The sequence below is a fragment of the Denticeps clupeoides genome, chromosome 18 (assembly GCF_900700375.1).
Source record: "Denticeps clupeoides chromosome 18, fDenClu1.1, whole genome shotgun sequence".
Taxonomy (NCBI): Eukaryota; Metazoa; Chordata; class Actinopteri; order Clupeiformes; family Denticipitidae; genus Denticeps; species Denticeps clupeoides.
Window position 1 is genome coordinate 1757644 of NC_041724.1, and position 15344 is coordinate 1772987.

General features: G+C 46.1%; 1 protein-coding gene across 1 annotated transcript in view; it reads right to left on the bottom strand.

The window, feature by feature from the left end:
* The window catches only part of dgkq (diacylglycerol kinase theta), a 19390-nt gene extending 4882 nt beyond the window's left edge, over window positions 1-14508 (bottom strand). The window contains exons 1-17 of the mRNA XM_028959746.1: window positions 13992-14508; window positions 12106-12185; window positions 7637-7736; window positions 6871-6956; window positions 6213-6338; window positions 4524-4677; window positions 4224-4301; window positions 4051-4151; window positions 3222-3436; window positions 2289-2379; window positions 2153-2207; window positions 1997-2058; window positions 1741-1891; window positions 1236-1274; window positions 814-929; window positions 451-602; window positions 206-354 (exon numbers count right to left, since the gene is read on the bottom strand). Coding sequence (XP_028815579.1) covers window positions 206-354; window positions 451-602; window positions 814-929; window positions 1236-1274; window positions 1741-1891; window positions 1997-2058; window positions 2153-2207; window positions 2289-2379; window positions 3222-3436; window positions 4051-4151; window positions 4224-4301; window positions 4524-4677; window positions 6213-6338; window positions 6871-6956; window positions 7637-7736; window positions 12106-12185; window positions 13992-14235 — 1999 coding nt within the window. The 5' untranslated portion in view covers window positions 14236-14508. The remainder of the gene's footprint in view (window positions 1-205; window positions 355-450; window positions 603-813; window positions 930-1235; window positions 1275-1740; window positions 1892-1996; window positions 2059-2152; window positions 2208-2288; window positions 2380-3221; window positions 3437-4050; window positions 4152-4223; window positions 4302-4523; window positions 4678-6212; window positions 6339-6870; window positions 6957-7636; window positions 7737-12105; window positions 12186-13991) is intronic.
* Between the last annotated feature and the right edge of the window lie 836 nt (window positions 14509-15344).

A 15344-nucleotide genomic window follows, 5' to 3' on the forward strand; every position in this document is an offset into this window, starting at 1 on the left:
TTGCATACTGTGTGACAGGGTTCTTTCACATTTTTACTTTCAAAGGCAAATTTTCATGACCCAAAAAAATCTGTTAAAAAACATTAATCCTGGAATAATGAAACACATTTTAATGTAATCATTTGACACGTTTAAAATAAAAAACAAAAAACATCGGAAGCACAGAGAATGGATTTCAGACCACGGCGGGTCAGGCCGTTCTCACCAGTGCCCAGAGGGATGAGGCCGATCGCGGGTTCAGGGCAGGTCAGTTTATGCCTTATGGCCTCCAAAACCCCAAGCACCCAGCCCACCGTCCCGTCGCCCCCACAGATCAGGATCCGGAAGTTGGGCACGTCTCTAAATGCATGCAGCCTGAGGCACACGGGGAAAAACAGAAAAAAAAATAACTTTATTCCCTCAAAGTGACAGATTGCTGAAGATGATGTGCGACCCGAACAAGAAAAGTACCCTGCTAGTGGCCCGCCGCTGGTCAGCTCAAAGACCTGGTGCGGGTTCAGGATTTTCCGGAGGTTGTACAGGAGTTCTCGGCCTCTCAGTCCTCCACTTTTCGGGTTGACAAAGACCAGCAACGGGCAACTATCTTTCGGGAGCTTGCTTTGCTATTTAAAAAAAACAACAACATTTAAATATGTCTCCACTAGGGGGCAGAAGAGCCTCAAGTCTCGCACAGCAACATCATAACTGGTGACATCACGTGTCCTTGATGAACTGCATATAGCGCCAGAGAATACAAAAGAGCCACTTCCCACTCGTAAAATCTCTGGATAAATCAGATTACATAACACATGACGTGACCTCGGTCGCCCTCACCATTAATTCAGGGACGACCAGGGAGGTGAGCTGTTTGCCTCGTACAGAGGAGTCCTTGGCCAGCATGTAGACCCTCTCGGCCTCCAAGAAGCAGGAGATCTGCAGCACCACCGCCCCTGTGCAGATAAAAATATAAAAAGCTCAATGCACACGTAGCTCATTTGTATGAGGCGTTTGCATGAGCCTAGGCAGATGGTGATGTTTTAAATGAAATGAAGATGTTTCAGGCTGCAGCTATAGTCCATTGTTGAAGCTCACAGCGGGCCCATTGTCCTGCAACAAGGCTCTTATTTAAAGACAGACAGATGCCTTGCTGCAAATAACGACCCACTGTAGTGTAGGTGGTCAGGAGGAAGAGACTCATCATGTGATATTTCACAGGGGTGCAACCTCATAGGGCGTTGGCATGGCGACACACTCACCTTGCCCACTGTAAACGTGAGTAATGTTAACCAAGTGACCTGCAGAGAGGGAAAAATACAAGAATAATAATTAGCAAAACAACAGAAGACAGACAGAGAGAGAGAGAGAGGACGGAAGGAGGGATTATGTCTTGATGCCCTTAAACATCCATTAAATCCATGATAAAAGTTGTGCATGGGGTGTACAGTGGTCTGTAGGGATTAAATACTGAGCAGAAAATCTCTCGGCAGAGAGAAATCGGGATGAAAGTGCAGCACTCAGTCATGACTTCACTCGTTTATTCAGCTCATGCACTTATCCAGATGATTTTCACAATTCCAGGGCCATTATGAGGCCTGTCCTGCTGTTGTGGGGTCAGAATTTATTCATTTTGGAACTGATTTGAAGGAAATCAAAGCACCTGATTGCATCATGTGGGATTTAAACCAGTATAGACCATATTGACGGAGTTCAAAACCACATTTCGTAATTACGATACCAACAGTCTCGATGCTAAAAACTCACTTTTAATCTCCAGGTGCTGGTACAAAAGGTCGGCATACTCCTGCTGACTGAGCAGAGTGGGCAGGCCTCCCAGCAGCAGGTTGACCTGCACCACCTGGTTCCGGCTCTCCACCAGGTAGAAACGGGTCTGGTTCATCTGACGCAAGGAGATCTGTCCAACACACACACTCTGACATTAGCAAGAAGTCTGAGTGCTTATTGGCACGTCACACAGATATGTGAGATCAAGTCATGAGTCAACTCCAGATCTTCATACCTTTCTGATCTCTTTCAGCTTGTCTAACAGAAGCTCCTGACTGGACAGAACCTGCCGTTGGACTGACAGAGAGACAGAATTCAGGGGAAGAGAGGCTTTAAAATGGACGTTCAACCATCAGCACCACCTCGGTTTTTGTTATAAATCAATATTCACCCTGTTTGCTGCTCATGAACACCTCCACCAGATTAAAATTGTCCGGGTTTTCATCCTAGAGATACAAACACAATTTTTCTCATTTTAACTACGGTCGTCTCATTAGAGCTGACTGAGAGGGTGGTGGACACCATACCTGCCTTCCCAGCTGAGCGATGACCTCCCTGATGACCGAATCCACCGTGGTGCTCCTGCCCACAGTCATGGAGATATAGGCCACGCCCAGCCTGCCAACACACCGGGAAGGTCACACCTTAGAAAAAGTCGGGTGAAAAACCTATCCCACGTATTAACCGACTGCTGCCCTAAATTCCTGTTGTCTAATGTTACATGTACACATGTGAAAATGCACATATTAAAATGCTTCCACGGCCTAACTGGGATCACATGGTCTCGTTGTGGGAGAATAGCAGCCAGCATTCAGCATGGGAGCAACACGAGGTGAAAAGAGAACCCTTTTGTGTTTATTACCCTCCCCTGTTCCATGGTGCCATTATGCAAGGGAATAACTGACGGATTATGCAATTAACTGGATGCCAGTCTGGGCCTGAGTCACTTAACTGGCCCTCTGTGGTAATGGAGAATCGGATATATGCATCATTCTGGGCTACACACACACACACACACAGTCTAATTTACTTGACTTCAAATATGAAATATGCAGTTATACATTCATCTGCAGCATATAAAGCATGGTTTGATGGTGGTTTCCGTGGTACCCGCATCCCTGCGATGTGATCATGTCTCCCAGGTGACTGAGCTCACGAACACGACCAACATGGCTTCTATTACTCTGATGTTGTTGATGCAGAGGGTTTATGTAGAGAACAATGCCACACAATCATGTTTGACTCAGCACAATCACAATTTTCACAGGTTTTGCTTATTTCTAATGAATTGGGTGATCATCTTGCACATCTTTCTTATGCTGAAATAAAATTTAGCAAAAAATATATTCATAACCTTCATATCATAATGCAACGATGATTTAAACGATGAAATCAGATGGATTTCTGGAGAAATCTCTATTGAAATACTGTCTAGAGATGTGTACAGTTTGGAGACTCACTTGAGCCACCCGGCGTAGATGCGCAGCACTTCAGACTCCCGGGCCTTCGCTCTCAGAACCCAGGCATCAGAGGCGCATTCCTTGAAGGTCGACTTGTTGTCCAGGGCGCCGTTGCGGTTGATGATGTCATCGGTGAGCAGGGCGGGCTGGCCGTGCATTTGAAGCTCGTAGTCCTGAGGCTCGTCCGGGATGTAAAAGGCCCTCAGAGCCGCTTCCTGCCCGGCAGAGAGGAGAGGCTTGAAATTACACAATTTTACGTTGTCTAAATGCCGACCTGAATCTGAGGGAATTTTCTTTGGAAGATGTTCCGGTTAGAGTTGTAATCGGGCCTAAAAAGCTAGGCCTGGCCCGGCCCGAGGCCAACCCAACAAGTACAGCTTTCTAAAAGCTCAGGTTTCTTTGCATGCGCTACGAGGGACTAAGAGGGAAAGGAAAGGTGCGGGTTTGAAACATTTCCCCCTGAGGCTAGCCTCAGTTTCACCTCCTCATCTCCCATTTTCGCATCTCTGTCACGATAATTACAACATTCAATAAAACTAATTTACAACATGCAGCGAATCATACGGAAAGGATAGGTACTATAGATTGGTTCGTGTTGGATGACACACACACAGCATGACCCATCCCAGACCAAATGAAATGATAGAAATTGAGCCCAAACCCGACGAGTCGGGCCAAGATTTACAGCTCTAGGTCTGGTGTCTTCATCTCCATCAACACACATAATATTCAACAACTAAACAACAGTGATCATAAAAAACAAGAAATGCTGAATGTGTCTGTACTCCAGACTCTCCCTTCCAGGGTTAATATTAATATAAATTCATACCACCACTTCCTCATTCTTTATTATTCTGGGAATGCAGACGAGGCGGAACTGGTTGCGCTTGAGGGCGTCGTCCCCATCAAACACTCTGAGCGTCTGCTTCCCTGTGAACGACAAAAAAAAGTCAGTGGAAGGAACCACGGCCCTGAATGTGTGTACTTGCCTGATGTACCTACCAGTATCTTGAGATGCCGAAGAGGAGTTTTCTTTAGAGGCCACGAGACCGGAGTGGGAGTCCACGTCATCAGAGTTATCTGATCAAAAAAATAAAGGAAAATAAACACTAATCTAGAACTAATCCATCAGAACTAAATTTAGCCACCAGGATAAACATGTTCTAAATATATAAATAAATATTTTTAATGCTTATTAGGCTAATAGTGTTAACACAACCTTGTATATAATAAAAGGAAATGCCTTTTTTTTTATTCTAAAAACATATCAGACTTCTATCAGACTTTCTGGCTGCAGATTACCCAGCTCGCACTGGGAGCTCTCCGAGATGCGGTACAGGTGCATCTTGCTGAAGTTGCGTGAGCAGATGCGGACGCAGCTGGGATGCAGGATCGTGCCACGCAGGCGGCCCAGGCGGCACTCGGGCGGGACGCTGGCGTAACAGGAGGCGTGTGCCTGCGGACAGACCAGCGCCGACGTGAGTCCCGCACTCTGATTGGCCGACCGTCATCCTCGGATTCTCTGACAAAGGGTCAGGCGTTTTCTACAACCGTCTATGACCGTCGGGCTGAATGCAGTAGCTTGGTTTAGCAGACTTTTCTGCTTACACACCTCCGAACTAGAGTCAGGGGGAAAATTATTTGAACCCCTGCCGATTTTGTAAGTTTGCCCACTAACAAAGACACCTTTTGTAGATCCACAGTCCCGACCCTGACATCCTTGGAAAGCTCTTTGGTCTTGACCATGGTGCAGAGTTTGGAATCTGCATTGATTGATTTCTTCTACAGACGGGCGTGTCTTATACAGGTAAAGAGTTGAGAAGTCCCAATGTCAGCTCCTTACCTGTATAAAATACAGCTGGGAGATAGAAATCTTGCTGGTGGTCAGGGGATCAAATACTTATTTCATTCAACTTATTTCATTATTTTTTTTGTTATTATTCTGTCTATCACTGTTCAAATAAACCTACCGTTGAAATTATAGACTCATAATTTCTTTGTTAGTGGGCAGCAGTGGTTCAAATACTGAGCGTCTCCTGGCAGAGAACCTGATCATGCAGATCAGGACTCACAGAGCTGGTAGCTAAAAATTTGCACGGCTCAGACGCGTCTGACCAGAGGAGTCTGTTGTGCGGTTTAATGCGCTAACAATACGTTTCCTGCTCCACCGCATGAGTCAGCAGCAAAGCACAACAAATACAGCAATGCTCATGTGGGCAGAACCCTGGGAATTAAACTGTTCCAGTTTATCTGGGAGAACAGCAACAAAGAACAAAAAAGAAATAAATAACATTAAAAATAATATATATATATACACACATACAAATTATGATTTCTAATCATGATTCTGTAAAACTACACTATAGATTAATTTACTATATATGCAGTATATATACTGTATATGTGTGTGTGTGTGTGTATATGCATCAGCCATAACATTATGATCACAAACAGATTGTTTCAATCATCTCTGACCCATCAAGGCCAACTCAATATGGATTTGTTGCTCAGATGCCTACACAAGAGATACATACACCAAACATTTTAAATAAAAAAAAAAAAAGTGAAGTGATTGTCACATGTGATACACAGCAGCACAGCACACGGTGCACACAGTGAAATTTGTCCTCTGCATTTAACCCATCACCCTGAGTGAGCAGTGGGCAGCCATGAAAGGCGCCCGGGGAGCAGTGTGTGGGGACGGTGCTTTGCTCAGTGGCACCTCAGTGGCACCTTGGCAGATCGGGATTCGAACCAGAAACCTTCTGATTACGGGGCCGCTTCCTTAACTGCTAGGCCACCACTGCCCCAAATAAATACACTCTGTCTTGCATGTGTCACTGGATGCACACATTTATACAGATTTTTAGACGGTGCATATGCATATATATATATTTGTGAAAACAGTTGTTAATGTGAGATCTAATGACAACTGGACGTGTTAGGTGTGCAGTAGTGTTAAAGCTCTTCCTGTGCCTTGGGGTTTCTCACCGTGATGCCGCACCACTCACACCTCATTCCCGACAGGACGTCCGAGGAGCCGCAAGTGCGCCGGCAGACCTCACATCGGGCCCCGGATGACATGTTGCCCTCCCGCCAGTGGTGGTGGTACATCTCCTGCCAATTGCAAAGCAAAAAGGATCAGGAAACATGATCTCAGCCCTCTGAGGCCTGAATATGAGCGTGAGGATTTGACGAAGAGTTCCTGTTTGGTGTGAAGACGATTCAGGTGAACAGGCCAAGAATATAGCCCTGTGATCTGCTAATCTGACATTGTAATCTTATCAAAATGGGAGAAAATGAAAAAGAATAGAAAAATAACTCAATAATTACGATTAATGGTTGTAGCTATCGCGACTACAGCAAATGACAAAAATTAAGTACAGAAGAATATAAGCCACAAAAATACCCCAATGTGAAATTAATTGCAAATGCACATATAGAATGGAGAGCAGTTTGACATGAGCATGCCCCAAATGCATACTGACACTTGAATGCTTCTACCATAGAGTGAATGAAATAGGACGCCTTCATATGAAGACCACCCTAAAAACAATCATGTGGGTCAACTTGGAGAAGATCTGGCAACCCTGCCCAGCTTTAGATGAAGCAGTGAAGCGGAAGAAGTGAAACAAAGAGCCGCACTCACGTAGTCTTGAGCTCCGTCCTGGTGGCAGAGGCGGCAGTCGCTGCAGCTGAATGGGGCGCAGTCGGCGTGGACGTGCAACTCGCACACTGCAACAGAGCGTAGCCATCATTGTTTTGCATTTACCAATCAGCATCTAACCGTTTGAAGGATCTAAGCTGTAACCCCAACGGCCAGAAGGCAAAAGAGGCAGAGAACACCAGCCTGACTGTTCTAGCAGACTTTGCATGGATTATGAGTAACAGACTCAAATGCCATTTGCACCATGTAAATAACGTTATCAGGCGTTTCAGGGTCATCACCGAAAAATGTGAGAAGAATTGAGAGAGAAGGTGACTGTATTTCTCTTTGCCCCCGAATCAATGCTGTGTTCTTAGAATTCAGCCCCCTGAAAAAGGCCATCCTCCGTTTCCATGGCAACAACAATTCTCCATCAAACAGGAGTGGCTGCTGCAGACAAATGAGCAATAACACATGCACACACATATTCATGATATTAGTAGACAAACATGGAGAATACAGAGTGGTTAAGGTCGTGAACTGGCACAGGATGTACAGAAAACACCTCCCACTAATAAAAAATATATAAATATATATGAAGTATATGTATATGTATGAACAACGCATCTCACCAAAAAGGATGTGGATCTGATGAATTTTGTTAAAATGTGATGCTTGGAAATTGCTATTTTGTTTGCTATTGCTATTATATACACACACTCACAAATATAAATAAATAGTGCTGTTTTTCTGTGTTCTGTGGTCCCACCTTCACACCGCAGACCACCGGTTCCCTCCAAATGCTTTCGGCACACAAAGCAGAAACGCTTCTTCTGACCGGCAGGGACAAAACAGTGGGCCACAGGCACCTGGGACAGAGAGAGAGAGAGACAGAAATTGAGAACCTGAGATCATGGCGAATGGAAGGTACCAAATTGCACGTTTCAGGCTGTTACTAACACTGAAATCAAAGGACCTTTTTTATTTTACCATCTTTCAGGACGATTACAGTATTAGATCACAGTCATACATTCTTGCCATGTCTTCCAAACACACACATATACAGTGGTGTTCTTTTTTTCCCATGTTCTTTCCATTTTTCCCCAGTCACTTTCTTACGGTGGAGTCATGAACACCGACCTGAACTGAGACCAGCGAGGCCGGAAGTTCTTTGGATGTTGTTTGTGGGGTCTTTTGGGAATCTTTTGGGACTATTTTGGTCAGCCGGTGTTACGAGCCGGTCTAGGGGCTCCGGCCCACAAGAAAAGAAAGGACACAAACGTAAACCTACTAAGACGAAACAGAGAATTTTAACAAGTATTTTATTAACAACTAAATATATAAATAAAGATGAAATACAGTACAACGAATAACGTCAAACAAAACAGGAAAACAGATAAAAAAAAAAAAAACACCGAAGCAGGCCGACACAACAAGTTGCGTCGCCTCCTAGGGGAAGCACAGGGGAAACCGGAAGTGATGTCAAAGGGAAATGGTAGGAAGGCGGGAAGGGTGGATGGCACGGCAAGCGCAGCCCCTAAAAAGGAGACTGAGGCTCCTTTTATGCAGTCTGTCCCACAGCAGGTACAGGTGGGCTCAATTTACAATCACCAGGCACCTGCAAACAACACAAACACACCCAAAATACCAGGACGTAACAGCCGGTCACTCCTGGCAAGGTTCACAACTGTTCCATGTTTTCACCATTTGTGGATTTATCATTTAATCAAGACAGAAAGGTCCAATTTTGGCAATACAAAAGTTTTCTGGAAGTAACCCCAGACCATGATTTTTCCGCCGCCAAACTTCACTGGATGATCTGGGTGAATCTCGGATCCATGCGGGCTCCATTAGGTCTCCTGCAATATTTGCGGTGACTGTGATGTAATTCAACAGAAGATTCATCTGAAAAATCCACCTTCTGCCACTCTTCCAGCGTCCATTCTTTTAGCCGGCTGTGGGCCTTGGCAAATGCCACACGGTTTTTCAATTGTCTTTTGTTTAGTGCTGGCACTGATTCGACCATGGAGGCCATTTCGAGACAGAATCCGACAAACTGTTCGGGTTGACACAGGGACTTCAGGTGACCAGGTCTCGTGGAGCTCTGCTGCAATGGAAAATGGGCTGGCCTTGGATTTTCGAGCCAACAACTGGTCCTCTTGAGCAGCTATCTTGCTGGGTCTGCCTGACCTGAGCTTGTCAAAAATGTCTCCAGATATACATTTCAGACGCACTTTAGGTCAATTTGTACATGAGCGACAAGGGACTGTATATATGTGTGTGTGTGTGTGTGTGTGTGTGTGTGCTAGAAAAGATGCTGCATGATGAATAATTTTAAACTATTTTTAATATTTAAGACATATTTATGAAATAATACTTAACTGGTTGCCTTGCACAGTCTAAAACTGGTGACTGCATCACATTTTTAGTTTTTTTATTTGAACAATTTAGAAATTGCATCAGTGTTTCATGCTGTGATCATTTAGCAGCTCTGGGGCCTGCTCTAAGTTGAAGCAGGGGAGGGGAACGGAAACCGAGGTTCTCTTCCTCTCTTGGCCCAGACTGAAGTCTGACTGGCCGCAATGCCACTGACCTTTGGAGGGCATCTCTGTCTTTATGCCAGCTGGCAGTGCCAAAGGTGAGACACACCGATGACGGACATGGACATCAGGAGAACGCTGCTTATATAAACCGCCCTGAACAGTTCATGCATTTTCCAAATATTTTCGCCAGGCTGTCCCCAAATTGCAGTATGCAAAAACTGCATTAATGCCCTATGCAGTTGGCAGCGACTGCTCTTCCTGCTGGGGGGGTCGGGGAATTATGGGAAGCTGGTGTGAAAAGCCCATCACGTCTTTCCTCTCCATGGGGGCTTCAGATCCTTCATTTCATGATAATGATACTCTTGTGCCGTTTATCCATCAGAACACCTCCTTGTCGTTCAACCTGAGCCACATGCAGTTCTTCTACCTAAAATGACTACTGCTACATTTACACTTGCTCTTTATTGGTGTTTTCTTCCCTTGCAGCATGGAGCCAAGATGGCGACCGCCGAGTGTGGGAAGCGTCCTGCGTTTCACACCCACACATCACATATTGACCACGATGGGTTCACCATCCAGGTACTTACAGACTACTGCAGGCTGCAAGAACAGCAGGTGTAGCAACCAAAAACATGACTGACTATTAAATACGGAGACAGGAAGAGACGGTGAGCATTAGATCCGTCGGGGGGGAGAGGTCGGTGAAATGTGAGGCCGGATGGGCGAGCAGCGGGGGATTCAGCATCAGCACCAGCCTGAGAAAGGACGTCCGCGCACATACAGCTCCAGTTACTGCACTATGCACGAGGCAGCTGTTACCATGGCAACTAGCGCTGCACAGCAGGACATCCGTGTGATGAAATAATTACTACACACGGTCTACACAACATGACGGCTACACTGCACACAAAGGGGCATTTCTCATTGCTGTCGATATAATTAACAATAAATCTAAAACTGATGCACTGAAATAAATTCAACTAAACAAAAATTGGACTAAACAAATGGAACATGAACTTTAGAAAGTTCTAATAGTTCTTTTTTTCCACTTCTGACTAATTCCAGGAGAATTAATAAGTTTTGTAAATCGTATGCAAATCGTGCATTCGTTCATTCATCCCACCAGTTTCATGTTCTTCAAAACACATTTGTCAATTTCCTGAAGAAAAAAAAAAAGCTCAGATTAAACAAGGACAAACCCTGGAGTGACAACAGAGGGGATTTTCACGACTTCCTGGTGGCTAAAAATAAGGAGGAAACTCCTTGAGGACAGGATGAGCCAGAGCTGAGAACCGCGTCTTGTGTGATTATATCACATATTTTAACATCATTTTGCCAGCAATTGGAATATCGTGCCCTAGATGTGAAAATTAGTCGTGTATTGGTTGAATTTATCGTTATTCTCACGGCTTGCTTGTTCATCTACACCCCTTGATATGTTTTAGTATTGCATAATACAGATCCTGAGGACGGGGAGAGAGCTTTTCAAGAAAGCTTTTGCCTTTTCTTCAGCATGAGAAAGCTCTGAGAATTATTTTCCTAGAGCTGTGGAACGGTGGAGTTGGTGAAAATACATTGATGCAATTCGTGGAACATAATTGGGTTCTCGTTTATGAGAGCGTGACACGCCCGAGAGCCTGGAGGCTGTTGCAGGGGGCGGGGGGTTGCGGGTGACTCAGTGGCTGCCTCCCGTGGGACCGCGCTCCGCGGCGGCAGCACGCCACACAGAGCTCTTATTCATCGTCCTGGGATCAGGCGGGAAGGCCATCGGACATCAGCTCCGTCCGTCACGTCTTCAGCGCCGTTTCTAGATCTGGGTCACCTTCGGACACCCACCCACAGTGTGACAAGCGAAATCGAAAATCACCATGTCAACCACGGTCGAAAGAAAAAGGGGAAACAGACATGTGATCAGCGATGAAGATTTAATATCTGCTCAGGCAACAGCACTATCTACGAGGTTAGACAGGAAGTTCCTGTTGTGAGCAGAATCGCTTCTACTTCACTATTCCCGGGGAAAGGTCACATGACCAAAGCATCACCCTCCTCCAATCAGACATCTGCGGTGAGGACTGGAAAGACGTCAGCATCCGTACATTACATCTGCCTACCCACACATTTGTGGCGGTTGATGTCAGTTTAACTCACGCTCAGACACACACACACACACACACACACACACACACACACAAAAATGGCTGCCAATCTCTGTGTGCTACAAGGGTGAAAAAACGATTCCTTCCGTGCAACAATACTGCAAACCCCGATCATATTCTCAATGATATGATTAAATATAAAAGGTTAAAATGTATAATAATATTTATATTTCCAGTGAGGCAACAGAAGGAGAGATAACGTACTACAATACATTGCAATAACTTTAAATACGCACGACAGGAAGGTTTAAGAATTCTTAAGAATTTATTGCGATTAATCGTGATTAAACCGCCACAAAGTAACATTCTTAAAGAATTGACAGCGCTTATTATGATATAATGTAATGCAGTGCTACTGTGTGCCGTACTTGGAGTAAAAGCTACTGGGGAAGTGGTGGCCTGGCGGGTAAGGAAACGGACCCGCAATTGGGCCCCTTGACCAGGGTACCGTCCCCGCACCGTCCTGGCTGCCCACTGCTCAGAGGACACGTTTCGTTGTGTCACCGTGTGTTGTGTATCGCAAAAAGGACTTTACTTACCCGCACAAGAGTCGGGGCCATGCAGGAGCAGACCGTCTTTATGTGCTTCAAACACTTCTCATGGGACATGAAGTTACACCCTGGTGGACAGGAGAAGAGAGGGAGGCGGTGAGGGACAGCGTGGTGCGAGGACGAGGGTCGAGAGTTAAATATGTGAACACATCTCTTCCTGTCTGACCCCACAGCAGTCGGCTTTTCCAGGAACATCGTATTTTCACACGGTGTGTCCATTACGACAGTCTACGTTACTGTAATCAGCGAGAGGACGCTGGTTATAGATCCCGCAGTGCTGCATGACTGACAGGCTGGGACAGGGCCCGGATTCATCTGTCCAGAGGACACATTGATTGGACGGGATCTGCCCGAATTACTAACGGCTTCACAAAGCGCGCGTCTTAATTAATCCAGACGCCAGGGAACATTTCTCATCCCTTCGTTTGTCCCTGTCTGTCGGGAGGGTGTTTATCCCCTCAGTCTCAGCACTTCCATTGGACCATCTGTTGCCATGCCAACAACTGAAGAGTCAATCGCGACTTGGCTGTGGCTGACGGCACAACAGCGGCTTTTTGCCTGGCAACAAAGAGGTCGTCCATCTCGATATTCAGCATAAAACCAGTCTTTTGTTGCCGTCCCAGAGACCGGAACACGTGATATATCATATTATAGTATATACTGTACGCAATACGTGCACTAAATACATCCATTCACTCATATATTGTCATATTGCTGTTGCTCGTCGGTCTGGTTTGTCCAGTTCGTCTCGACCGGCACTTTGTCATGTTTTGGTGTTGCGTACTACTTCCATTTGCACACGGTGAATCCCCGAAGCTTCAGAATCTTGTCTCCCCTTGTACCTTGACGTTGACTTTGACTTGTAGTAGTGCTGCATATTAGCTCTATATCGTCTTGTTCTATATGGTGGCCCCCCGGTTTACTATAAAGGAGCGATTATTGTAAGCGAAGGGCAGGACGTGGCGTGGATAAGGCGTCCACGCGTTGGACAGTGACAGCTCGGACATTTTCTCTCTCGTCTTCACACCTCGGCCCCGCAGAGAACGTGAACTTACAGTTTGGCGAGTACAACGAGTGCGCGGCTCGTTTCTTTCACAAGCGTGGGAAGCGGATCATCCCAACGGGTCACATGTGAATTGGCCTAGACTGCAGCACCCCAAAAAAAAAAATGAACATCGCGAGACCCCGTTGCTCGTTGAACACCGTTCATTCGGGTCGCTCGCTGCACACCCGTTACACGTCACCACTGATCTAAACACCAAAAGGGTCCAAGAATCTGTGAACCGCCATGCAATCATCTCTTGGATATTGGATATTGGCTGGATGTTTTTATGCTCTTCCCCCCGCAGCCGTGACTGCATGTCCTGCTTGTCAAATTATTGTGTTTTAATTATTAAAGCCGTATTTGGGCCTGATGTTTCCTTAATTATTCTTTCATTGCTAGTGTCGGATCGGCGATATACGGACACATGGTGGGCCAGCGGTGGCCTAGCGAGAAAGGAAGGTGGACTCGTCATCGGAGGGTTGCGGGTTCGAATCCCGAGCCGCCATGGTGCCACTGAGGTCCCCTTGATGAGGGTGCCGTCCCCACACGCTGCTCCGTGGGAACTAAGGGTGACGGTTTGACAAGCACTTCACTTTCACTCGGGATCCAGAATGCCCACACCATTTCGTATGACCTCTGACACAATTTTTTTTAAAAATGGGGATTCAGAAATATCCCACTGCACCGTGACACAGGAAAGTCAGAAGAGCTTCCAGGGGTTATTAACAGTGATTTTATATATCATCATGATCTCATCTGTTGCCAGAGACCTCCACTGAACATGCTCGATGTTACGGTAATAACCGCGGTATTACGGTTTGGTTCCTACCTTCGCACAGGAAGCCCAGCAGACCCCAGATGAAGTCGCTGCAGTGGTGGCAGAAGGTCGGCTTGGTGAGGGTGACTCTCCGGAAGCCGTGACCCGGAGCCCCGACCTGGTACTTCGGCCGCGACGCGGGCGACTGCTGCGCCTTCCTCCGCCCGGAAAGGGGGCTGGCGCCCGGGCTGCCTCCGTCTGCCATTTCCGTCAGGAGAACCGTCGCTTCGGTCGGAGCCGCGGTCCCGGCGCTCATTCCGGCCGTGCAGCCCGGCCCGCTCCGGGTCCGACGCCGCCGTGTCGAGCTGGCCGCCTGCGGTGAGCCCGGAGCGCCCCGGCCGCGTCCGGACTGCGGAACTCCGCGCTGACGTCCCCGCCTCGTTTTTCCGCCTTTTCCCGGGACCGGGCAGATGTGCGCGCACACGCGGGCGCGCTCCCGCTGCCCTGCACGCGCACTCACACGACGCTGCTGTCGTGATGGCCAGATGACACTTTTACAAACGAGCAAGTTCAAATGTGGCAAAAAAATACGACAACCTCGCAGAACATCAGTCAAAATGTAACAATGTGACACAACAGCAGTCAAAATGTAACAATGTGACACAACAGCAGTCAAAATGTAACAATGTGACACAACATCAGTCAAAATGTAACAATGTGACGCAACATCAGTCAAAATGTAACAATGTAGCACAACAGCAGTCAAAATGTAACAATGTGACACAACAGCAGTCAAAATGTAACAATGTGACACAACATCAGTCAAAATGTAACAATGTGACACAACAGCAGTCAAAATGTAACAATGTGACACAACAGCAGTCAAAATGTAACAATGTGACACAACATCAGTCAAAATGTAACAATGTGACGCAACATCAGTCAAAATGTAACAATGTAGCACAACAGCAGTCAAAATGTAACAATGTAGCACAACAGCAGTCAAAATGTAACAATGTAGCAAAACAGCAGTCAAAATGTAACAATGTGACACAACAGCAGTCAAAATGTAACAATGTGACACAACATCAGTCAAAATGTAACAATGTAGCACAACAGCAGTCAAAATGTAACAATGTGACACAACAGCAGTCAAAATGTAACAATGTAGCACAACAGCAGTCAAAATGTAACAATGTGACACAACAGCAGTCAAAATGTAACAATGTGACGCAGCATCAGTCAAAATGTAACAATGTAGCACAACAGCAGTCAAAATGTAACAATGTGACACAACAGCAGTCAAAATGTAACAATGTAGCAAAACAGCAGTCAAAATGTAACAATGTGACACAACAGCAGTCAAAATGTAACAATGTGACGCAACACCAGTCAAAATGTAACAATGTGACACAACATCAGTCA